This window comes from Strix aluco, chromosome 2 (assembly GCF_031877795.1).
Source record: "Strix aluco isolate bStrAlu1 chromosome 2, bStrAlu1.hap1, whole genome shotgun sequence".
Lineage (NCBI taxonomy): Eukaryota > Metazoa > Chordata > Aves > Strigiformes > Strigidae > Strix > Strix aluco.
In genome coordinates, this window is record NC_133932.1 from 129,611,984 (window position 1) to 129,638,335 (window position 26,352).

General features: G+C 41.0%; 1 protein-coding gene across 4 annotated transcripts in view; it reads left to right on the forward strand.

Moving 5' to 3' along the window:
* The first annotated feature begins 8,564 nt into the window (after window positions 1–8,564).
* The window catches only part of ME3 (malic enzyme 3), a 128,955-nt gene continuing 111,167 nt past the window's right edge, over window positions 8,565–26,352 (forward strand). For 2 of the 4 annotated variants that reach the window (XM_074816311.1, XM_074816314.1), the window contains exon 1: window positions 8,565–8,844. In XM_074816311.1, the coding sequence (XP_074672412.1) occupies window positions 8,656–8,844 (189 nt within the window). In that variant the 5' untranslated portion in view covers window positions 8,565–8,655. Of the gene's footprint in view, window positions 8,845–10,682; window positions 10,749–11,189; window positions 11,327–26,352 lie in introns of those variants that run through there. The other 2 variants (XM_074816313.1, XM_074816315.1) reach the window with 2 other exon arrangements.

A 26,352-nucleotide genomic window follows, 5' to 3' on the forward strand; every position in this document is an offset into this window, starting at 1 on the left:
AAAGAGTAATACATAAATATAGCACTTGGAAAATGCTCCACCTAACATTAAAAAGGCTTGTCTTCTAGGAATGAGATTCCAAAAATGAAGGGATGATAACTGTCTTGTTGTAGAGAGAAGGGTGAAGAAATGCTTTGCATGCAGGTTTCTTCATGGTATCTTCTCTTTCATGCTATCCAGATTTACTTGGCTCTTCAGGCATTTTCATAATGTTCACTTATGTACAACCTGGTATTACTTTGTCATTTTGCAGCATTCAAAAATAGTTACTTTTAAACCTCACCTTTTCACACATATAAGTAAAACATTTAAGAATCACATTGGCAAAAAAGCCAATGCATACAATGTTTATGAAGTATAAATTATCATCTCTCATTAAAAGGGTCTCACACTGTTTCATCCTTTCATTATATAGACTCGTACTGCCCTAGAAGACTTAGGAATGTCAGAACATGACCTAAAATAATTAGAATCATAGAATGGTTTGGGTTGGAAGGGACCTTCAAAGGCCATCTAGTCCAACCCCCCTACAACGAGCAGGGACATCTTCAACTAGATCAGGTTGCTCAGAGCCCCATCCAACTTGACCTCGAATGTTTCCAGGGATGGGGCATCTACCACCTTTCTGGGCAACCTGTTCCAGTGTCTCACCACCCTCATCGTAAAACATTTCTTCCTTATACCTAGTCTGAAACTATTGAACTGATAAAGTCAAGCGCTAATTGCAATTTTGCACAATTGAAAAAGATTGTTCAGAAACATGTTATGCTTACTTTTGTGGCAGCAAGTCATTATTTAAACCTCCTTTGACCAAACTCTGGTATGATGATAAAGATTTTATTGCTTTAAAGCCAGAGAGGACGGTTAGAACTTTGGTTACCATGAATTGTTAAACTTGCTGCATATCAGGTGTACATGTACACGTTCCCATGCCCTGACAAATGTGAGCTATTCAGAAATAGATTAACCCAACTGTCTGTATGCTTACCCCAGTCAGGCTGAAGGGGATACAGATCACTGTAAGTGTACTTGTAATTAACCCGTCCCAAACTGCCTTCACGGCAGCAGTGAGTGAGGATGCCCATGGGTGGCTCAGCTGAAATAGTCATGTGTATTGGTCTGAGTCTTTGATCACCTCCTTGACTTCATTTATATCACAGGGCATTATCAAGGCATCTTATCTTTTTCTGTGAGCTGCCAAGTCAGCATCATTTTAATGAATCCGTATTGTTAATGCAATTTTCAACTGCACAAAGTTTTCTAGCAAAAGTAACAGTCCAGGTCAGGCTTGTGGCACATTATTAGTTGAAATGTCAGTTGTGCTCCTTCAAATAACAAACTGACTTCTAAGGAAAAAGATTATCCACCTCTTTTTTGTCTTTAAAACCTTTTGTTTAGACATGTATGATGTTACTCAAAAACAGTATCATCATGCTAGATGTAAAAATGTACTCTTGCAATGTATAGAGAACTATTTTTTAAAATCTAACTGAAATTTACAGCTGGACTATAGCAGTATTCAAGTCCTACTGAAGCCAGCTGTAAAACCTATGTCACCTTCTATAGGAGGAAGCTCAAAGCCCATGCCTAGGAAAAAAATTTCGGTTGTATAATAAATCAAAATTATATGCTTGTGTTTCACTATAAACTGATTCTGTTTAGTAGAAATTAAAATGTTAGATCGTGCATTGTCTTTGCTGGTTTGCCCATTTCTCTTCAAGAATTTGGACACTGAGGATCAGGCACGTGCACCACAGGGTTAATGTACTGCTTAAGACATCTGTAGTAAGATGGCAGGAAAACAAAAAAAAAAAAAAAAACACCAACATTTATATTAGAGAGGACAGGAGAATTTATTGACTGAAGTGTGTTTATCTCCAAGCTCATTTTTCATTTTAAGAGGTGTAACTATAAACCATCATCTTTATCACTTAAAACTAGCCAAAGCCAGGAAAGAGGTCCAAAGGTCTGATTAAGACCTTAATTGCACAATTGCAGATGGTTTTTGTCTGGACAACAGTGAAGTCTCTCACTGTTGAAGAATAACATCATGAGAGCTTATGTCAGAGAAGTAAACTGTGACAAAGGGAGCCTAGTGATAGATGACAAAGTAAGCAAGGGACTGACAGCCAGGACGTATGGATCCTGTTCCCAGCTCCATCACTGTCTGAGTATGTGACCATGGACAAGAACCCTGTGCGTGTCCCTCCATCTGTAATGTGTATGAGAAAATATGGAGTTAACGCAGTGGCATTAACCATGTTTATATTAAAAAAAAATAAAAATTCAAATTTTGCTGCATGGGACAGGCTGCAGTAATAAAGGTTTTAAGACCAGAGAGGATTGTTATTCCATTGCAGGGATCTGCTATTTTATGGTGGCATGCAATCATCCATGACATTTTGTCTGTAACCTTAGGTCTTGTATTTATTTGTTAGAGGTGAACAGAAGGGTTCTGGGGCTGCTGCATCTGGAGCAGACTTTTGTGAATCCTTGTGGATTAAACATCAAATATATAATTGCTTGCAGTTGGGAAAGGCTGGCATGATGATGATCCCTGCGGTGCCTTCAAATCCCATGGTCTGGCCCAGTCTGATACCCTGTATATGCCATATAAATTGAGCCCATAATTTGTAACTGAGCTAATGCATACCTTTGTATTGTATATATTTTACTATATAAACATTACAGATATTCTCTCTCCATACATGTATGCATAAAGATGCATTCTATATAGCAGTATGACTAAGAGCAGTCTAAATGCTACAGCAGATAAAAATGTTATATCGCTTTCTACATGGGAAGCTCACCACAGCTATCTGTGCTCCAGCTGGCTCCAGGCTCTTTCATAGCACTCGCAGTTTTTCTTGCCACTGTTTGTTGTACAGAGGGGTCCAGATCAAAACTCACGGCCCCTGTTGTTAGGCTTCTTGTATCATGATGATCTTAAATTAAGTCTGCGTGAATGGATGGTATATAGTCTCTGCAAAATCTAATAAACCAGGAGACACGCGGATGCACAATGCCAAGAATTCTCAAGGTATGTGGTTTGAAAACCACTACAATGTAAATTTATAACTGCAGCTCAATTCATTTCCTGAGAGGAAAGATAATACCATAGAAGAATAGACACTATAAGGTCCCGCTTTATATGTCAGAGATTCATTCTCTGGTAAGTTTAAAGAGTATTTCATTGGCATTCTCTTAGATGCCAAACTGTTAAATGCAAGGCCACAGCACAAAGAGGTTTCTTAAATTACTGGAGGAATAAATTAGCTCTTATAACACGCTTTGAAATTTCAATTGCATTCTGTAGCAACCCGCAAATCCCCAAGTGTATATAGAATCCCACTCCACAACCATTGTTGCCTTCCTGATGCTGAAAAACAGTTTAAATAAAATCCTAAGAGCTCAATGCTGAATATAAGTGTGCATTTCATTGCTTTTATAGCTTTTTTGTAACACTCTTTCTAGTATTTAATCAAGAATTTAACCGTTGCTTCAATCAAATTTGCATTCAAGAGAGGCTTGCACATTAGACAAAGTGCATTCATGTGCATCTGACAGCAAGCACTCTGCATCTTGGAGATAAAGAATCTAAATCAGATTCAAGCTTTATTTTGCAATGCCAGGCAAATTTTAGAAGCCCACCATTTGTAATTTGTTTCTCACTAAGTTGCAAAAATCAGTTTGATGGGTTTGATGGGTAGTGTCAACCAATAGGAGGTAAAAAATGAGAAGCCCCCTGGCAAGGCACTATTCAGTGTCTGCACAGCAGTGAGAGTGAGAGAGACAATTCATGGCTGCAGAGAAAATCTTATTTTCACTTTTATAAATATACAATACATCCCTGCTCAGAGAAGCATGTAAGCTAGAATTTTTAAATGAAGGAAATAAAGTATGTGAAAGAGTCCATACAGTAACAATAAAGTTGAAAGAATATATATGTGTGTATATATCTTCCTGTGGCAGTGTGTGCAGGAGCCAAAAAGGCTCAAAATGCTGTGAGCTTGTTGAAAATAACCCTTCTTATGATCCTGTTCTATATCCTCAGCAGTCAATAGTGGGAGATCTTATATGCAGCCATTTCTGTGGCTCATTTAGAAATGAGATACTACAGATACAGCACTTCCCTCACTGCCCATCTTGTGCTTTTTGCCAGTCCATCATAGAAGGGGTGTGCAGGAATTCCCACCTTTGCCATCTGACCTGTTGTGTAGCCCCGGGCAAACGATGTCTCCATTTCCCTGCCTACATCTGTCCCTCTTGCACATACAGACCATAAACTTCTGAGGGGGTACTGTGCAAGGTCCCCAACATATTTCCAGACACTTGAAATCGAGATAATAATTCTATCAATTCAGGGCCAGGAGAAGAAAACGACTTCTTTTCTGACAGTTCACACACAGCTTTATGGTTTTGTCATGACCCTCGATCCAGCACTGATGGGGAGAAAATGGATGTACAAAGTCAAGATTTATATGGCAACTCTCTCCCAGGGATAGAGTGGAAGTTGTGCCCCCAGCCAGAGGCTGAGCCAACTATCTGGGGAGCTTTCTCAATTTCAGATTGCTGCTTTGGGAGAACGTTGTCTGACAAGCTTCAAAGCAAGCTATGACACCCCTTTATTTTATTGTGCTTTGGCACAGTATTAGTCAGAAGTTGATTTACTTTTGAGAAAACTGTGTGAAATCGTTTCAGTGATAATGAGTTAATTCAGTCAGCTCACTGCATGCTAGTTTATGGGCATTCCTAGTTAAAAAAAGGTGTTCTGCTCATGTTTGTACAAAAAGAGGATGTGATTCATGAGTTCTGAGAAGGCACCTTGATGAACACTAAAAAGCAGAATAAAATTCCTGTAGTGTTCAAAAAATTGGAGCCCAGCCCGAAGAGGTGTCACATTTACCTTCACTCACTCAGGTCCAATGTCAAGAAATAAAAATCCCCTGCTCCATTCTGGAACAGATCAAAGCTGTCAGCCTGGCCAGCAGTCCCATGGCGTGGGAAAGGCCTTTTAATGTCTTATTTCCTCCTCGCACAGCTTCCCTGTCTTTTATCAAGCAAGCATGACCATAAATTTGGTTTTCATTATTGGTGTCTGCCTTCCATGGTAGCTGTGCTGATGTCTGTGCTTTTGCATCTTGTCTTTAACAGTACTTAGTCATCTACTTCTCCTCTGATGAAAAATTAAGGAAGGTCTACCAGGAGGTTTAGAGGATTAGGAGGCTGCAGGCTACATGGTTTGTAGATACAGAAGCCAGCAATGTCCTGCACTTTTCTCAGACTGTGAAGTATTATATCTTCAGTATTTGCTACGGGTGAGTAAATTTAAGCAATCAGTTCTGCAAAAGACCCAGTAACAGTTATTCTTGCTTGGGCTGATCCAAAGATTCAAATCTACGTCAGATTAAATTTTGGAACTTTTGTTGTTAAATGCATTATATTTAGTAAATCAAACTCAAAAGTAAATTTACACAGTAAAAAATTCTTTAAAAATCTGTTCTCAGTAAATTATTTTCTTATAATTGATTTTCTAATTCAAAATTGAGACTATTTAGGGTTGCAGCTTCTGTAGAAATTAAAATATTCTGTAGAAATTAAAATATTCTGTGATAACACCCATTTTCATCAGCAAAACATCATTACTATGAAAAAAAGTTCAATTTTCACTAGATCATATTCATACTTAGTATTTTACACTTTTATAGGCCTTTCTGTATTTCCATAAAGTTGGAAATTTAGTCCATTGCAGGCCTGAAATCCTCCCAAATTATTTGTTCCAGCTACTTACAGTGACATAACATCCAGCCCTGAAACTCTCATTCCATTCTTGTGGGGCTTGTGTATGTGTCCAGCTGTCACTAGGCACAGAAGATAAAATATTTCACATGCAAGGAAACCTTTTCTGTCTGCAGATACTGGGGTAAAAAAGTCAGAATACTTTGTGAAAAATTTGCATTTAATACATTTCAGGTTGCAGTGTAGATTTTTTGGAAATACTGTCTCTATCATTCAGGAAGGAGTTTTCCCTTTATGAAAGAGGCAGCAATGAAACCCCTGCATCACCTCCCAGGTATGTTCATAACACCATAGTGCATGATGGTTTTGACTCCTCACAATTCAAGATGCCAAAGCTACTAGTTAGTGAACCAGTTCAAACAAAACTAACTGGCGCTCTTTCTGCTGTTCATAGCAGAGATGACAAGCATGAGGACCCCAAAGAGACCTTCTCTATGTAGTCTAAAACAGTTTAAGGTAACTCTTATACACATTCAAATTATACTGAAGTTCGGTTATTCTCTTAGAACATTTTCAACACGAAATTGCGGGATGCTTTTTCCAAGAAGAGCCATGCAGTACTTTACAAAACGGGCAAAGTGAACTGATTTATTTTGGATTTTGTAAGTGGTGAATCTTTTCCCTAGAAAGCACTAGGTGGTGGAATTAGGTCCCACAGGTAGGAAGAGCTTGTCTAGATTCTCCAAGGCACAGTAAATGCATTTGCTCTGAGCCTCATGGTGGACACCTGTCCCTAGGAGAGCGAACGCTACTGCCCAAGACACTTCTCAGCTGTGCAAAGCAGCCTCATTGTGCAGGCTCTCAGCTTGGCACTCTTTCCTCTGTAGCGTAAATCTCCTCAAACAACTTAATGCTACACTTTTGCAAAGCAGTCAGGGAAGCTTCTCCTCCTTTTTTATCTTTGCTCGCTAGGAATGGCTCAAGAATACAGAGATTTAGTGTTATGGACTCTCCTACAAACAGCAGTGTCAAATGTCCTGTTTGCTATGCACATGGCCATGACCACCACAAAATTTACAGCAAATCTGTGGCGGGATGGAGAACAGCTCACTCAAATTCAGGCTGGCTGGGTCTGATGTGGTGCTAGCTGGTGGGAGTAGGAAAGCTTTGACAAGCTGGCAGGATATTGACTTTGTTTTTATGCAAATTGATCCTCACAAGATCAAAGTCTCAAGATTTTTCCAATTTACAGCTATGCAAAAAAGCAATAATAGTGGCAAATTCCTTCTTGTGTCTTCCATGCACTAAGATTCTCCCTGATTATAATCTGGCCTCAGTGATGCACGTATTCCTTATCTTCATTGTCTGGGTCTCCCCAGTAGTATGTCTCCATTTATGGCAAATTTCTGGTATTTGAAACAAAAGAGGAAAAAAAAACCAAAGACCAGACAAACAACTCCATTCTCAAAATGTTTCTGACTGGTGATATGGCGGAGGGGGAAGTTTTTTTCCCCATGGTTGTAGTAGTTATTAAGCGGACACAGTCCTCAAGTACAAGGTTTGAATATAATCATTGTCTTACAGCAGAGGTGTAAATACCCTGGGCACACTGAGGGCAGTGCATGAAGCCATATACTCTTTAGGGAGAAATCATAAGGCCATGGAATTGAACTGAAATAGTCTATTCTAGTCTACTCTATGAGAATCTATGAAATGCCAAGGCAAGAAAGGACAACCATATCCATCTAATCAACACCTTCCACTCTGCAGTCCATTCTTTTCTACACCAACTATACCATTTATCCCACAAAATATCAAAGCATATTAAAAAATACATCTGCAGACAGCAACACAAATGGAAGGAGAAGCTGGAGAGCGTCCCTCACCCAAAGCAGACCTGAGCTTCGTCATGAGGGTGTAGGTATGGGAGCAGCGTTGACCTGAAGATGGAATTGAACCAGAATCTTCCCTCTGTTGGGGAGTAATCTGGCCACTGGGTTTCTGTATGAAAAGTGGTAGTAGTAATGATGATGTCACCATTTTAAAGGACAAAAGAGCTTAATTCTTTGAAAAAACGGATGGAGGGATTTGCCTTTGTCAGTGAATAGAATCTATAGATTACGATATATACAAAATGTATGTAATACAGATAATATATACTACATACACAGTATATATGTCAGACGTATGTATATAGATTTTATATAGAGAACGTACAGACTGCAGGTAGATCGAAATGCCGAACTCTCTACAGCTGCTCGTGCTCCAGAAGAGCGATGATGTCTGACCACCCTCTCAAAGCGCTTCCCCAGCACTAACGGCTCCTCCGAGCAGCTTTACTCCCCCTCCACATTCTGGGGGGTCTCGTCCTTTGCCCAGGGCCCGCGGCAGCACCGACCCCCGCGTCCGGGCCGACTCGCCCCTCGCTCCCCGCAGCGCGGGCCCAGCCTCTCCCCTCGCGATGCCCTTTGTCAAGGTGAACGGAGAAAATATTGATCTGAAGGAGGGAGGACCGCAACGCGGCGGCGGGGCCAGGGGCTCCCTCAGGGCCCGCGGTGGCGGGAAGGCGAAGCCCCGTCCGGGCAAACCCCCTCCCCGCCCCTCCCCTCCCCTCAGGCCGGCGGAGGGGCCGCCGCTGGGTGCCCGGGCGGGCGGGCCCGCTGTGCCAGGCGGAGGCGGGGCCCCGGCGGGCACCCCCCTCCCCTCAGCTGCCGGCTGAGCCTTAACAGGTAACGGAGGAGGCGCCACGGCCGTGGGGTCGGGGCGGGATTTGCTTCCTGGGTTTCCTTTCGCTTCGGCGGGGACCGCCGCGCCCTGAGGGGCCGGGCTGGGCGCACCTGGGCCGGGCTGGGCTGGGCCCGCCCTCTTGCCGCGCCCTTCCCGCCCCGCCGGGCGGCCGTGTCCGCTGACGCCGCGATGGTGCCGGTGTGCGGCGGGGCGGGCGGCCGCCTGCTGCGGATGGCGGGGGCCGGCCGGGGGCCGCTTCTCTGCGGCGTCCCCCGGGGCCGCAGCTGCCAGGCGGGGGGCAGCCCCGCCACCCGCGGCAGGGCGCTGGCCGTCAAAAAGCGAGGCTACGACATCACCAGGAACCCCCACCTCAACAAGGTCGGTGCCGCCGCAGATTTGCCTGGGCAAGAAGGAGGGGAGAGGGGCTCGGTGGCAGCTGGGGCGTGGATGGGGGTGCTTGACCTCCATGGCAGGTGTCCCGCCTTGGAAGTATGTTGGCAGCGTTGCCTGTGTCCGTCCCCAGCGGTGTGGCCCGCTTCAAAAGGGGATGAAATGCTGGGGGAGCAGGCGCGGATTGACCCAAACAGAGCCCAGGGTGAGAATTATAGGTGTTCACCTGCGGGTTTGGCATCCGCGGCCTCCTCCACAGCCGGTCATCTGGCGTCCGTCTGTCCGCTGCGGCTGCCACGGCGGTGGCACTGGGAGAGCCCGGGTAGGGCAGAGGTGCCTTTGGCTAGGACCTGAAGCCATTTGCCTGAAATAATGAAAATACCTGGGGTATTTTGGTGCGCATTATATTAAGCACGTAGGCATGGAACTGATCGTTTGCACCTTCGTGTTAAAACAAGCGTGTGAGGTGGTTCTTGTTGTAAAGCTTCCTTTCACAGCATATGCATAGCAATGTGTGTTCCGCTACCAAAGCAGTGTGTTTTGCTGGGATGAAGATCTATTCATTCACGATACTGCAGAAGCCTCAACATTACTAAAAAAAAAAAAAAAAAAAAAGCTTTAGGACAAAGGTTTTCAACAAAGTCTGTGAGGTGTGTAAAATGACACCCCGTAACTTAGCCCTATGCTACTTTTCCGTCCCTTTCCATAATTTGAAGGGGAAAAAAATAATCTGGATGCAAACTTTGGGATCGAATATGTCAGATTCAAGAATGTTGGGTTCCATTTTCTTGTATTAATATTGCTAGAAATAGCTACAAATGCATTAATTACCTTAAAAATAAGCAGTTATTAAACATGGTATTGATAGTTGATGGGTCTGCGACTATTTATTATCTGCTTGGTATGTAGTTATCCATTATATGAACCTCCTGTGTCATCTTCTGGATGGGAGACTCTTTGGATGGCAATTTTTACTTCGGTGTGTTGGATTTGCGTGTCCTGGTACCGTTTCAGCATCCATAGAGGTGCACCCTTAAGGACCAAGGCAGGCGATGACACAGGATGTTACTGAATATGCAACAACTTTGTAGCAATCTGATTTGAAGAGAAGGGGAATTGCCAGCTATCTCATAAGCAACAGTAATTTACCAGCATTAAGTGGTTTTGATGAGTTTTTCTTCAACGTGTGTCTTGTTTGGTGTTCAGTGGGTTATAAAGAGTAACATAGTTAATGTTTCTAGTAGTCTTACAGGTATCAGTTCGAACTCAAAAATTAATACTTTGACCTTTCCTCAGTGTAATGCAATAATAGCACACAGTTGAATCTATCACATTTTAAATTGATCTGGCTACATGTCCCATTTGATAACTTTCAGAACCAAGGCTTTTTTGAAGTGCTTTCCCCCCTTCCAGTGAAATAAAGTATTTAAGTCTAAATGGAATTTTGGCCCATGTGAAGAGAAGGGCGGAAAACTGCTTCTGTTAGAGGTAAAATATATTCTAGTATGCCATGGTTAATTGGCCATGAGAAATCTCCCAGCTGGTCTCCAGCCTGGGTGTTTGCTGTTTATGTTGTTCTGTTCCTCCGGCAGTACAGACCTTACGTTCATTGATGTAGTCATCTACGGAACATCCAAGTGAGGACAGAAATGGCTGGCATCTGTGGTAAGAGATAAGGACTGCCTGTTTACGTACCTAGGGAACTAGTCATTAGTAAATGCTCAAGCCCTCTTTCCAAACTTTTCTAAACAGACTTCTCTTTCTCTGCTGCTCTTAACAGTTTGTTGTAGTATCTAAGGAATGAACTGTTCAACTCAAATGGGGTATTTCAGACAGTTCATATGTTGTCAGCATATGATCGATGGCCCTTTGGTCTGCTAAGCTGCAGTGGGGTAAGTAAAAATTAGGGATCTCAATAGGTTTTCAGCTGTTGTACTCTCCTCACCTCGCAATTACTGTTTACCCCTTTGGTAGCTAAATGTGGGCATGGCATCATTGCTGTTTTTCTGCGGTGGATCTTACTTTAAGCTTTCATCTGGTTGAAGGCTGTTCTGCAGGGGATAGTTCCTACATCTCTCCAAGAACCTCTGAAAAAATTTTTCAGAAGCAAGGCTTTGGGCAGCAAGTGTTTTGCTGCTTTATTCAATGCCCTGACTGTTTTATAGCTTTAGGGTGATGTTTAAAGTGTCAGTCTAAAAGTGATGAAGACTTTGGTATTTATTCAATGAATAAGACTATGTCCCTCCAGCAGAATCACAGACAGATTTATGTTCTGAGGTTATTGATCCAAGTCTTTGCTTGCTTACTAGGTTGAAGGTGCTTTGAAGAAGAAGCAGACTCAGAAGTCGCTGCTGCTAGGTCCTCTGTAATACCCTAAATACCAGTAAAAGCAGGCTGTCCTCTGAGAAGTTCCTCTGTTTTCCAAATCTGCCTGAGAAGAAAAAAACAAATAGAAAAACTGGTGATGGATGTAAGAAATTTGCAGTTGTTTCTTTATTTTGGTCATTGTTTACTATTGTAAAGTTGGCTGGCTTGTCTGATGATGTAAGGAATTGAATTTCTAAATATTGGTTAAGGGTGCCAACACTGCGTTAAGCATGGATTGTAAATGAGTTATCTCCAGTCCTTAAATTATTTAGCCAATCTATGCATTGTGTATAGGAGCTTGCTTGACTAGGCATTTTGGGGAAAATTTAGAGGAAAAAGCTGTCTTGCAGTTAAGACAAGGCTGCATTCCAGCGCTGAGACTGGGTTTGATTATGTCTCAGACTCTCTGTATGACATTGGGAAAGTCACATGCAAGGAAATCTTATAGCCTAAATCCTCAGACGGTAGGAGGAACTTTGAAGACAGAACCGGTTATGCTGCTTCTATGCTGATGAGACTTTCAGTGCACTGCATGTTTCTATACTATTCAAATACTGTTATTCCTTCCGTGGTGAAGTATTACAGCCCATGTCTAATCCGAGGGCAGGACTTGGGAAATGTCAGCGTTCTTCTGAGGGGTACTTGCAGTCTTAAAAGGCAGTAGCACTTGTTCTTAGTTGACAGAACAGTCTCAGAAATAAGAGGAGAGTGAAGAAGAGCTTGTTGAATGTTTTCATGCAGTGCCTCGTGAAGTAGTTCTTTTCCTGACTTTGAATGCTGCAAAATTGGAAAACCTGAAAATTTTAACTATGTCAGATAACTACAGAGAACCGGTGAGACTGTTCTGTGGCGATCCAAGTGCAAGGTGGATTCCAGGAGAATGTTAGAAGCTTTGACCATGTGTAAGTGACTTGCTGACAGGGCGGCAGCAGCGCTGGACTTGCTGAGAGACAAGTCTGTTTTACTGTGGGGTGTCAGCCTTGTGAAAAGCTAATTCAGCACTCAGACCCTGGGAGGAAAGATGGGGCATCTCTTACCCACTACCTTATTTATCAAAGTTGCCTTGTGTTTGGTGTGGTCAAGGTCATGTGTCCTCTCTCTGACACTGCTGTCAGTTCTTAAGATTTGTGTGATTCTGCTCATATCAAATGTGCTGTTCATGATTCTCAAGTTCTTCCAGGGACTCCATCAAATTCATGTTCCCTCTCTGTGTTTTAACAAACTCAGACTGAGCTGGACAATTCCCAGTTTGACCACACACCTGAAGGGACTCAAAAATCTTGTCTTGTCCAAAATAGAGTGTAATTTTGTTTGTGACATCTGACTACACTGTTCATTTGGAAGGTTGACAGCACTTCATGCATTTTTCTGGAAGTCCTGATTTTGAGATAAATCTTGCCTCCTTGGAGATCTGCCATCACAAACAGATGCAGAACTGGAGGTCACAGTTTGTTTTCAGAGTGGCAGGATATTGCCATATTTGAAGGGCTGAGATAATACACTAAACTTTTCTGCAAGGTGGAGTGCAGGGATCAGAATTTGGGGTCTTCTGTGTACATCTAGATAATACCCTGTACTCTTTTGATGTGCATGCATACTTTCCATTGCTTTTCATGGAATGTGTCATGAATTACCAAAAAAACCGCAAACCTCAACAAAATGAAATTACCAGTCTGGATCTGTAAGAATGAAACTTTAAGGAATTGCTGTAGGTTTCTGCAGCATTTTTGGAATGTACTGCCCTACACATCATTAAAATGCAGAAAGTTTGTTTGTCCTTCAGCTTTGTGGGGATCAGAGTTGAGCTAACTGAGGGTTCTTTGAACACAGTGTCAGTAATTTGCCACTGCAGCTGAGAAAAAAATTATATGGTCTTGCACATGGCTGTACTCGGCAACTGTGGTGAAATGCCTAAAATTATCTGGATTTACAAAATAGTTACATTTAAACAAAATTAGTAATGAGCACAAGAACAGTGTGTCTGAAATGGCACTTGGCAAGATCAAATTGAGGCAGGATTCTGTTTTAAAGTTAATCGCCTCTCTAAATCCACAAGGTTATATTCTTATAACTGGAGTTTCTGGTTGGCTAGCTTTAGGTCTGCATAGACATACAACTACAGAGGTACACACAGGGCTTTAAGTGGCTGTGTGACTCCCAGCATTTGTTAACTTGCCATCTCTTCATGTTTTGCAAAGTAATAGTATGAGGAAGGCAGAGTTTGGAGGTTCCCCTCTTATTTTCAGGAGCCTAAAACTATTCAAGCAAGTTTTAGGGGACAAGTTTTAGACTGGACAAGTTCATTTAAAAAAAAAAATAAAATCCACTGAGGGTTACTAAACACAATGGAACCACACCTGACTTAGAAAGTCCCCAAACTGAAAATGTGAAAGGATGGGAGTGTGCAGTGGAAGAGTATCCTATTTATCTGTGTTATTTACTCTTCTTAAGGTTTATGGCTGCTGCTGGAGATGGGATGCTCCTGTAGATGAACTGACCTGGTGGGAATCCCATGTTTCTAGGGATATCAAACAAGATATTTTCATGGGGAAACCCTGCAGCACATGGGCTGCTTCAGACCCAAGTCAAACCACAGCTGAGAGAGAGCTCTTTAACAAATCATGCTCTAACTCTTCTAGATATGTGAGTGAGCTGGAGCACTGTGCACTATGATGAGCCTCTGATGGTGTCCAGAGCAGACAAGCTGTTTTCATGTTTTCACTTGTTCTTTATTTCATCAGTCAAGCCTAGGTGCATCACCACTGACTTCAGTCAGATCAAACTCTGAGAAGATGAGCTTTTGCCCAGTATTTTGGCAAACATGGTAGTGTTCTGGAAATATGATTGCTCAATTAGATTCATTTTGGCCCTCATCCTGGCATGTGGAGCTTCATTTTTGTTTGTTTGGTGTTAATGTCAAGCATATATTTTTTTGAGTCCAAAGTATCTTTTGGCAATGGCATTTCCTAATGTTTTGTACCAAAGAACTTATCATGGCATGGTCAGCAAACTAAGCCCAAACTAAATCTGTCAGTGCTTCTGATATTAGCAGCGGCCTGCAAAAGTCCCTTTGCTTCCCCAGCTTGGATTCCAGTTTCTCTTCCTTATCATAGCCAAATCAGGAGGCCATCTGCTTCCCTGTCCCTCTGCATAATCTCTTGCCAACACTGTCACTCTCCCCTCTGGGATATCACTAATGCTTTGAGAGTAGAGGTCTTGTGGAAAAGCTTGGAAGTGCAGAGGAAGTCTGTTGCTGCCAAGGTGAGAGGGGTGCTGATGCAGACCCAGCCTCTGTCTGTGTTCTACTAACCCTGTAATACGTTGGTCCTTGTTCTGCCTTTAGCATTTGTAAATGCATTGAGAGGTCTTGGAAGTATTGGTTGGGCAGCTTTTATAAGTGCTGAGTTTATGTTTGCATTTGCTATATTAATAAAAATAAATTGCGTTTGGACCAAAATGCTTGTTTCTGTTTTTGAGCAGTTTGTTATAAAAATACCTTTAAGTTGTGGGAATTTATCAGTTTGGCAGCTGCCTATGTTGCTTTCTTTTTATCATGCCCTTTCTTTTAGAGAAGCCTAATCCTTATACCAGGCATGTTTTGGTAGAACACAGCCAAGACTGAATGTAGCTCTTGTTTCATAGGGTGCACTAAGTTTTTTGGCACTTGAATAAGAATTGCACTTAAGTAACACAAACTGTTTGATAAATAGTGTGAAAATTGGTATTGTTGCAGTTAGAATGAATGTTACAGCTTGTTCAGCATTCCTATTCATTGCATCTAGTGAAATGTGTGGCAAACAACCAGTTGATGACTTGGGAAGCACTGTAGCTGTTGGTGGGAATGGGAAGACTGAGCGTATTACATGTGGGGCTGGTCCTGTAAATAGTCTTCACTCCACTGACCTCAGTGGCTTCAAGCCTCGCCCCATGTAAGTAGCATGACAATGTCATTGATGTTAGAAACTGTGTGCTGTTGTATGTTGAGATGAGTCATTGGTGCTCATCAGAATTAGTGATGATTTAACTGAAGCTGCGGAAAGGCAGTGCTAATTCACAAGATGAAGTGAAGAGCAATAGTTTGTGGCTTGGTTTTGATTTCAGATGGATTTGCCATGCAGTAGGGCATCCACTAGAGATGAGTCTGGCAGCTTTGTAGTGCTGTGTGGCCGGGTTTGACCCCTGAAGTTTTGGCTTTGGTGTGTCAGATCTGGCACTCGTTGAACAAAACTGGACCGAGAGCAAGTTCCATTTGACTTGATTTTGGATGAAGAGAATGTAAACTGAATCTCTCTTTAGCTTCTGTGGCAGCCACCTCCAGAAGAGCACTCTAGCTGCTGTTACGGGCATTCATTCAGAGCTGAGAAAGGAAAGGTGGGTCTTTAATGAATAACTACACTCTACTGGTACCCCTTGCTGAAAGGGGAAGTTGTGGTTGTTTATAATATTTAGGCTCCTCCAGGGCCTTGGGATAGTTTTCTTACTCTGCCTTGCTGTAAGTGATGATGATTTACCTTCCTGCCTCTGCGACTTGCCTGGCTGATGGGAGGTACTGTGCAAACCTCTGCTTTTGGCAGCTCTCCTGTGGTTTCAGTGTTTTACTCCTTCTCCACTTCAAAGAGTGCCACCACCAGCACGTGCCCCCATGCAGACAGCACCCAGGCATTTCCAGCGCCAAGCCCCTTGTAGAGTTAGGGCCTGGAGTTTGATGTTGGAACTGCCAATACACATGCCTGCTCTAGCTGAAAGCTGGATGCTGCCCTGCACAGGAGAAGCCTTGCCTGTACTTGTCTCTGATTAAATGTCATGCAGGAGTACAGATTGTTCTGCTTTGTTGTTTGGTTGGGGGGGTTTTTTTGGTTGTTTTTTGTTGGTTTTTTTTTTTTTTTTTTTTTTTTACCAAGGGAGCAGGGAGCTAAGAGGCAAATGGTTATTTTAATTATCCTTGGGGTTCTGGATCCAGAAATTCTTAGACTGGCAAAACCTAGGAGACAAGTCAGGTTGAAAAAACAGTTTTTGCTTTGTCTCTTGCTTTTCCTCTGACTGTTACTTATTTTTCTGGACCTGCTACCAAACCTTGAACAGGCTATTGTAGCATTCACCCAAATAAATTCTTTTGGGACAGGCTTAGCTTTAGAGCTGTTGTGAGCAGGTCAGACAGGCTTTGATACTTGGGGGAGAATAAACGCTGTGCTATAACTCCCTCTCTTTCAATAGAAGGCTTATCACAACAGCAAACTTGACTACTTTGAGCTTATAATGTGCTCTAGTAGAGATGATGAGCATGTTTTTAATTTTTAACCTCCTCTTTGAGGCCCAGGGGTGACACTTGCTATCTCTCTCCCCAAACAACATGACATTTTGATAAATGACTTATGTATTGTCAGCCTAATACAATATCTTTCTTTTCAAAATGCTTTAAATGTCAAAGCTTTTTATAGTTCTGCAGCTGCCAAACACAAAACTCAGACATAAACTGAGCAGACTATGCTTCTGACAAAGAAAATAACGCCAATTCAAAACTTTTCCGCATATCACCGTTTCCTGCTCCACTTCTCTTTGCAGCTCTCTGTTGCACATGTATCCTTTTTCAACACATGGAACCAAAACAGATTTTCAGTAAATTTCTGTAATTTAACCTCAAAATAGGTTAGCTCCACATCTCAGAGCAATTTTTATTTGCATGTCTAGCTTATAAAGTGATGTCTGTTTTGTAGTATGTCCATATGGATTAGCTCTATTCAGCCTCATAAAACATGTAGTTAGGGCTTTACTGTGTTTCTCAACATAGGAAGGAATTAGTAATTTCAAGTACAGCAGTGCTATGTCCTCCTGAACAAGACATCTTGAACTTTAACTCTTTGGCTTGGCTAATGGATTTGTCACTTTGCCTAGTGGTTTAATTCATTATGGAAACAATTAAACTCTGTTTAGTCTTCATTTGAAGGGTTTGATGTTAAACCTGCAGGTAGTTTTAGCTATGATTATTTAGAATTGAGAGAAGAGATTATACATGCCAAATCCTGTCATTTTGGGAAGTGTCCAGATTCTGAAGTTTCTGTTGTCAGGATGGTCTAAGCATGTAAACACAGCAGGGGTTGGAGGGAGAGATAATATGTTTTACTGGGCCAACTGATTTGGGGGGGGGGGGGGGGATTAAAACCAGGTGTTTTCATTTTCATAGCTCTTCTTCTAACAACTCTCTCTCTCTTTTTTTTTTTTAATCCCAACTTGATCAGTTGGTCCAATAAACAATAAAACCACCCAAACCCAAAACCTCTGCCTGTTAGCCATTTCCTACCTCACAGGGAATTAGATGTCTTCATGCTGTCAGTTGTGTCTATAGCTAATTGCTGGAATGAAACAACTGCATCTGTAAATCAGATCCCTTGATCACAATTATTGGAGGGACAAGGCCCTTCTCTCTGCAAATACTGTAAAAAGGTTTCTAAATCTAGCCATAAAATGAGCCAAATAACAAAAACTACTTGCTGAAGTGTTGAGTCTGAATCTGGTGGAAAAAACTAAATATAATCTAAAAATGTATTGTGTCTCCCATTGATTTGAATTTTTTAAAAAAAAAAAAAAGAAGAAGAAAACAACAAACTGCTAGGAGAGCAGACCATTTGTGCTAGTGCAGTGTGCACGAAGTCTGAATTCCAGCAGACACTCCTGTAAGGGAAGAGAAAGAGTTGTGCAATGGTTGCAGGAACATGAAGGGCATTTGTACTAGAATAGTTTAGCAGTTCACATGGTTTCTGTCTGAGAGACACAGTTTGTGCAAGAGGATCTCAAAGTATTTGAACTGATGAGGATGTTGGGAAGAAGAATTGAAAACTTCTCTCTTCCCCCAATGCCTAGCAGATGCATTGGCTTGGTGGGTGAAAGTGATGGAAAGCAATGATAAATGTGACCATGTGCTCCAGGTAGATGCATCTACAGAAAACTTTCCAAGCGTAAGTTCGTGCTGATGGTAATGCAGAACAGCTTCGTTCTGTGGTGTCTTTATGCTCACTAGTGCATTTGCTTACAATGGTGTCTTACAAGCTTGTCAAGTCACATGCAAACACAAACTTACTTGTCGAAGGTAATAGAATGATTTTTTTCCCCTCAAGTTTGGAGGGTTTTTGGTGCACGTACCACTGGGACTTGTTTCTCATTGCACACATGCAACAGATTCCTCTTAGGTTTGGTAACTTGCCCAGGTTGTGATGTGCAGTAGTATTTATTAGAAGGAGTCATGTGGGACATGCCTTTCACTCCATGTGCTGATGCCAGCAGCTTTTACTGTCTTACATCTAGGGGAAAAAAAATGTTTGCAACAGCACAGAGGTGTCCCTGAGCATTGCTCTTTGGTTTCTAAGATGCAGCATAGGCTTAAGCCACTGGGAGGCTTTCCCCCTCATTTCAATCAACTTCATCAAGCCTCTTTTGAATTTAGGAATAAGCAACTGCACCATTCAAGATGTAAGAACATTTGATCACAAAAGGAGAAGATTAATGGTAGTATAGTGTGAAATTTCACCATCTTGCTCTGTTAATACATCGTAATTAAAATGGAAACGTATGTGAAAAATTGTGCTTATTATTTGTTAAAGCCAAAATCTCAAAGCAAAAATTGAATTTGCCAATATCATCAGTTCCTATTGGTAGAGAATCACATGAAGGCTCCAGCTGCTTCCATAGCTGTGTGTCCCAAAAATCAACAGTACTTTTTAGTACTCTTTATTTTAGCAGTATCTGTCCAAGCTCATTCATCTTCCTTATGAGCTTTGGAGCAACCAACTCAGTGATGCCTTTCCAATGCCAAAAAGCTGTCCTCTGGCATGCAGATAAGCAGGGCTGGACTTCTTCACAGCAGCTGCTAGAGGAAAAACGAGGGCACTAAGTGAGATACGTTGGAGAGGTTGAAGCTGCCCTGGAGAGTTCTTGTAGTAGTGTAATAAAACTTACAAAAGTGCCTTTGAATTGTGACCTTCCAAATGTCCACTGGTCAAGGGTGATTGGGATTATGAAACAGGAATGAATGCATGACTGATGCTTGCTGAAACTGGACCACTCTCCCTAAAGGCAAGTAATTGTTTTGGATTAACATGTTAATTGTATTTGAAGTTATCTTATAACGAAATCATTTCTCATATAAATAGAAAAGGGGTGATGCAAAGGTGCTGGAAAGCAACAGCAAGGCTCTGGCTGCTGCTGGAAAATAGGTTTGGGGTTGGCCACTTTTTAAAGGTTAATTTCAATTGAAAGATAAGCTTTAATGGATTTGGCACTGAGAGTGCAACTGTAACCAGATCTCCTTGTTTTGTACAAGTGCCTTTCAGGTTTTTCTGCAAGTTCAAATGTCCTTTTGACTGGCAGCTGGACTGCTTTGCTTGTAGGTATGTAACTGGTATTTGGTGGAGTTGCAAAATGAGTTTCCCACTGAAGCCAAATATAAAAGTGTATGAGAGTCCAGCAGTTTCACTTCCTGCAAAGCTGGAAACCCTTGTAGCATTTATTAAGATTTCCTGCAGGGAAAGAGCGACATTAGTCTTGTTTGACTTACAGAATCATAATATTTGCACTACAATTTGTAAAACAGAGCAAGAAGTTTTCAATTAGTAGTTCTTAAGGAATAGCAAATTCAGTAAAGTGGATTCTTTTAACTTTTTATTTTTTGTCAGAGAATAAATAAAGCAGCTCACAGGACCTTAAATGTTCCACAGTGTTGGAGTAGGGAAGAAAAGCAGTGAACGTGGTTAGTTCTACTAGGAAGAGATGAACAGCTGAAACTGTTCTCAAGTCTTTCTCAATGTCTTTGCTGGGCACATTCATAATATAATCTCTGAACTGTAGTACTGTATCAAGTGCACTTGTAGGAGGCACAACTTCAGTCTTGTTGATAAAACAGTCACTTGGTCAGTTCACCACTGGTTTTAATTTTCCTAGTGCTGCAAAATTTTTCTCAAACTCTGAGCTGATTGCATTGAACACTGATTTTGGGCCCAAACCAAATTTGCTTGAAGTCCTGTGAGCCTCTTCCCTTTCAGGTTTGTAGTAATTTCAGGTTTATAGTAATTTCATACTATGGGGAATGCTTTATGTCTTTTAAGACCTTTCAACCTTAACTTTGAGGCAGCATTGCTTTTTCCTGTCCATACAGAAGAATGCTGCTGGGAGAGGTGAGGCACTTGGGCTGAGGAGCCTCTAGTGAGAGTTTCCAGACCTTCAGTGCACACGGTGGTGGGACCATCTGGATGCATGTTACTTTGTGATTGCAGATATTCCTCATCTCCATTCTGGATGAGATGGGCCATATATCTGGGATTTATGGGCATCCAGCATATGCTTTACATATAGTCTGTCATATGCAGAGGCATCATCTTTGGGATGCACTGGATTTACGGTCCACTTGCACATAACTCTGCATGTAAGACTGCAGTTCTGAGCCAGCTTCTGGACTTCCAGAAATCCTGGGGCAATGGCCAGAGTCCTTACATTTTTCCCCAGTAAAAGATCTAGGTGGAAACAGAGAGTGTGCCTTGAGATACTGGTATGTGAAAGAGTAGATCTAAAAGATCACTGTATAGAGAGAACATCTGTATACATGTTTGGTAATTCATCTGACAAATATGAGGTGAAGAACTAGAAGTTGTAAAGGTACTTATTTATTGCTCTACAAATTAAGAAACACCTTCATTATCTAGAATGCACCACTTAGGTTTAGAATTTTCTCCAATTTGAGCCTGAAGTGGAGACACATTACTTTTTCAGTCCAGTGAGATTGTGGTTAGACACATCATCCCTGGCTGTGGCTTCCAGATTGTGGCAAAATATAGGAACTGTTGAGTTTGAACATCGAGACTTGGAAAGAAAAGAAAAGAAAACAACATGACTGGGAGAAATACTTGTGGTTTATTATTTCTTATTCCTAATTCTTGGAGGCATTCAGCACATACTATGACTTTCAAGGCACGTATCATTCAGCTTCTGCTTTTCTTTAATGAGATTCATTCAGGCATTGAAGTTAAGCTATTGGAGTCCTAACACGCTCACTGTGTTACTTTAACACTTTTGATCTCTGTTGTGTTTCTTATCAAATAGTTATGGAGGGCAGTTTCTGAATCACTGACATGCATTCGGAAAGGATCAGGCAGTCATGGACATCAGGTTGGCATATTAAATTTCACATTTAATTTTGGAGCACTTTTCTGAGAAATAGTTATTGTTGCTTCAGTGGGGCACTGAATTTAGATTGCCCAAGGTAATATGGGACACTTATGGCAGACCAAGAACATGAGTCTCTCAAAATCAATTCCCTAACCATTCAGCCAGCACACCTGTTTGCTCAGTTGTCATATCAAAGCATCTTTTTTCTGCACTAACAATGATCTCAACCACAGCCTGATAGAATCACATGTGATATCAACTGCTATATCCCATACATGCCATCAACTATGCATTGTTTTATAAAATGGAAAGCATTTTGTGAAATATTTCCCAAAAGCAGTGTGCAAAAGAAGTGAGAATTAATAAACAGCTGTTCTAGGAATTTTCTTTTAATTCTGTTTACCAGAGTTTGCTGAATTTTTTCCATTAATATGCTTAGTTAATCACTTAAAATTTCTGGGTTTATTATGTAACAGTTCAGAACTTCCAGTCACACTGTGTATAATTTACAGATGCCAATACCTGTAAACTTGAGGTAATTACCTTGTCTACATTATTAAAGTAATAATTCAAAGGGAGAACCAAAATAGGGTAAATACTTACGCATGGGCAGAGATCTGGGTGTGATGTGTGGTCCCCCCATGGCTGCTGCTTAAGCATCTGATTGGACAGATGCTACAACCAGTGATTTCTTAGAAATCAAGATATTATTGGCCTGACTTTCCTCTTATTTTATTTAATTACACCTTCCAGAAAATGTCTAGGAGTAGATCCAAAGCAGATTGAATTTGATGGGAAACAAATGAGTAATTACAGCCCTTTCCAGTAAAGTATTCAGAGTTATAGCCTTATTGGCTTCATATTGTTTAAGAAAGTGCTTTACTGAACTAGGGCATAGGTTTTTGATTTAGTATCCCACTGCTATAAGACTATGAGTGCCTTCTGGCCAAAGCCTATCTGAGGAGTGGCTTTATAGGAGCACAGCTGGGTTGTAAACAAATGGTGATGCACTTCTGCTCTGCATTCAGAGGGAAGAGAAGCAAAATTTAAAAACAATAATATATGTGTGTTACTGAGTACCAGACAGAAGAAAATCAACTGCAAAAATGAAATGGAACTTGCAGGATGAGGTTCAGACAGCTTATAATGTCTCCAGTTGGTATGTGCTTTATTAAATAAATGAGAAGAAAAACAAGAAATAAATACCCCATGAAGTGACACAGTCACTTCAGGTTGTTAAGACTTTTAAATGTATAAATTTGCTCTCAGCTTTGCATTACTGAGGTCACATGGAATTTTTTCATTGAATTACTTTCTTCCTTTAAAAAAGGAGGAGCAGAAGAGTAGTGGGTGAAAGGAAAGAAAAGTCCTGAAGGAGTATGCCAGACCCTTATATTAGTGGTGGGTTTAGACCCACTTAATGCTAGTGTAGGAGTTTGACCTGTCCTTCCCATGTACTGTGCAGAAACTGAGCAGTTTGATTGAAGTATGATTGATTAAATAGACAGATTAAGGGTATTTGGAGCCAGGGTCTGTCTCCAAGCCATGGAGAGCAAACCTCTTCTCCCCAGACAGTTAGATATTAAATTTTGGTTCACTTTGTTGTGCTGCAAATGTGTACATATTCTGATACATTTGCTATTCTGGTTTACAATTCCCTTGTCCCAACTCCCTCATTCCTAGGTTTGGAATGTTAGGGAAAACAAGCAAAGTGTAACATTAACAAAGAGCATAGTGAGTATTGCCTGTAGGGTATGACAAAAGGAATAAAACCCCACAGCCATGGCAAACTTGGTCTCTCTTCTACATACCCGGCGCCTTTGCAAGCAAAACTGAGGCAACATTGTGTAAATGTTTGGGTTTTGATCCTATGGGTCCTTAGATGCAGTGCTTACAGTCAGGAGGTGGAATCCTATCTCCTTGATTCGTACAGAAAGACTCATACCTTATAGCAGGTTCAGGATTATGCACAAATTCTGAGATCTGGTGGGAAAATTCAGTGGTAGAAAAATTTGTGAATAATATGAATGTAGATGACCAGATCTGTCTAAAAAATACTCCAAGGCATGGATTTTCAATGAGGACAAAAATAAACCTAGAATGTTTGCTTCAAGCTGAGTCTTAGCAATGCTGTTCCAACATAAATGTAGTTTAGAAGTTGTTGGTTTTTGGAAAAAACCTAATTTTTTTTTTTTTTTTATGTCTTTAAGTTATTCAGGTAACCTCAAGCTTTGCAGAACTGTTTTCTTTTGTCTGGGGAGAAAAAGGCTTGGAGAAGCATCAGGACAACTTTTATGCGGAAATTTTGATTGAGGCCAGCATAATGGAACAGGGAGGTACCTGATTCTATAAACTTACATGTAATAAGCTAATTTAAAATGTGCAACTGCAGGGGCACTCCTCTGCACTTATCACAATGTTTTAGTCTGAAGTAAGATTTTGACAGGTACAAAATATACATCCCCAACAGTATAGGATTTGAGCAACTTCAGTATAATTTGGCTGCTCATCAAAGTAGAGCTTTACATGTAATTTGTCTGGAACTGCTGTTGTTTAGTTCTTGCCTTTTTTTTTCCCCCAATAAGCAAGCACATGCATGTGCCTAGACCATGATTTGTGTCAGAATCTGACCTCTTTATTCTGAGTCCTAATTCACCCCTGCTGTTCTCTGAAATGAAAACCTTCTGATTTTCCTGCAGGAAGAGACATTGCTACTGCCATCTGCAAAACATCAACATCTTCTACATCATGCTAAAGTCACTCCGAACTCTCAGTGTATGATTACTTTCAAAGAATGTTCAAAGGCATATCCTTATCATATGTTAAACACTGAAGTTAAGAGACTGAATATGTCTTATCATGTACCAATTTGTTAGGTGGGCATCAGTTAATTAATGGTGCTTCTTAGCAGCTACAAATTCATACTTCAGTTTGTGTATTCTGGTGGTGGACAAATGATGTGTTTACTTTGTATTAACACATTATTTTGTGCACTTCTGTATTTTACAATTAAAAACATTAAAAGCAATAAATAGCTTTCAGGTGCTGAGTTTTGAATAGTATCTTCTGGATGTATTTGCACAAGCCATCTTTTTTAGAGCTCTCCTTTTATGAATATTGGATGTAGATCATGAATAGAAATGCTTGGGAAGTGCACTCATAGCTTCAAGCCTGAAGGTGTTTTCTGTGGATAATCTGTAACACTTTTGAGAAAAGTGTGAAACATTTCATGCTATTAATATAACCTAATTTTGAATATGTCATACATGTCAGACAGGGATTTTAGTATAACAGTAAGAGGTTGTTTTACCATTGGGAGTACAAGATAAGGAGATGAGAAGCAAAATCTCTGTCCTATAATAAAATGAAGAGTGATAGCAAAAGCAATTTGGTCTGTTGCCTGTGTCTGTACTGTACTTGGGCTGTCTTGGAGGAAGCCAGGTCCTGGTTCTGTCTGTCCATTTATCCTGGTAAGCAGCCGAACTTCATCTTGTTTGTGAAATTGAAAGACCCTTGTGCAGACCCTTTCAGGAAGAAATGTGTGGTCTTGTCTGTTGGCATCAGGTCACTGAAAAAAGGATGAGAGAAGCAGGCATCTGAACCTCACAGTGATCTGCTGCCCCACAGGAGATAGACATATACTTGAGTGTACTGCAGAGCACAAACTGCACTTCAGACCTTCCCTCAGTCATAGCAGCCTCATCATCCTTGTAATGCTCCCAGGGGGCTTTTGAGGGTGAACAGGATGAGCAAGCAGTGAAACAGGCCTTGAACCTGACTTTTTAGAAGACATTGTAGAAGTAGGTGGTATTTCTGTTTCTGAAATCTTGTATAAAATATTTTTGTTTCCAGTTAGTTTACTGTTGTACATCTTTAAGCAAAAATTAACCTCTCAAAATGAATAAAATTAAAACTGATCCTTTACAGTGGGGGAGTGAGGTCTGCACAATACAGTTTACAGATATAAAATACCCTATAGCTGCAGCACAGTGTACTTTGCCTCTCCATTCTGTGTCAGTAGCTCTGAATTTGCAGCAGATTAGTACAGGTATGTTGTGCCACTTTGAAGTCGAGAAGAGGATCGTTCTTTTAAACTTTACTGATATATCTCAGGAAAGGAAAGGTAGAATGAATAGACCTCTCTCTTGCCCTTTGAGGACTTAAAAAGTGGCGAGAATTTACAGTCAAGTTTAAGATTTGTGAGATTTTTCTATTCATCTGGCAACCTATTCAGCTACCAAGGGAAGAAGACAGAAACCATTTTTTAATCCACATGCTTTTTGCCACAAATAAATTCATTCACTGGATATGAGCATATAACTGCTTCAATTGTCCACAGTTTACTGAGCTTCCTGATACATCTAGAAACACTTTAGGAAAACATCTGATTTGCATTGAGGATTTTCTGTTAGAAATACCTGTTTGTCTTCACTGTGCTTCATCAGATTTTGGTGATATGATGGTGTTAAAAGAGGTGTTTGTAACCCTTTAACAATTTTAAAGCGTAGGTATTGTAGATAATAACATATGGGGAAATGGTGGCCATAAGCTTCTTGAAAGTAGCTAAAGGTTTTTGTGTGTGTGATATCCAGGAAGGTTGTAGCTTGACCTCTACAATCAAAATCAGATATGATGTATTGCCCATCTCAACATCCAGGTCATCTGCCAGATCTCAACTGTTTGTGATCACTAGCAGCCTTCCTTGGGCTCTTAACTGACAAGTACATCCTGATGCTTGTTTAAAACCACTGATGCAGCTGATGGGCTGCTTTGCCATGTGAGCTAGTCTCAATGTTGTAATTAAATGTTTGCATTCATAATCTGGTTACGGTTGCTTAATACAGGCTTTACAGCTTGAGTTCCTGTCTCATGGGAACACCTCAGTCAACACTTTCTGTGCATGGAGCTACTTTGAATGTTGTGTTGTACTGGATTCCTGCTGATGTAAAAACTCAAAAAACTCCAAATGACGTACAT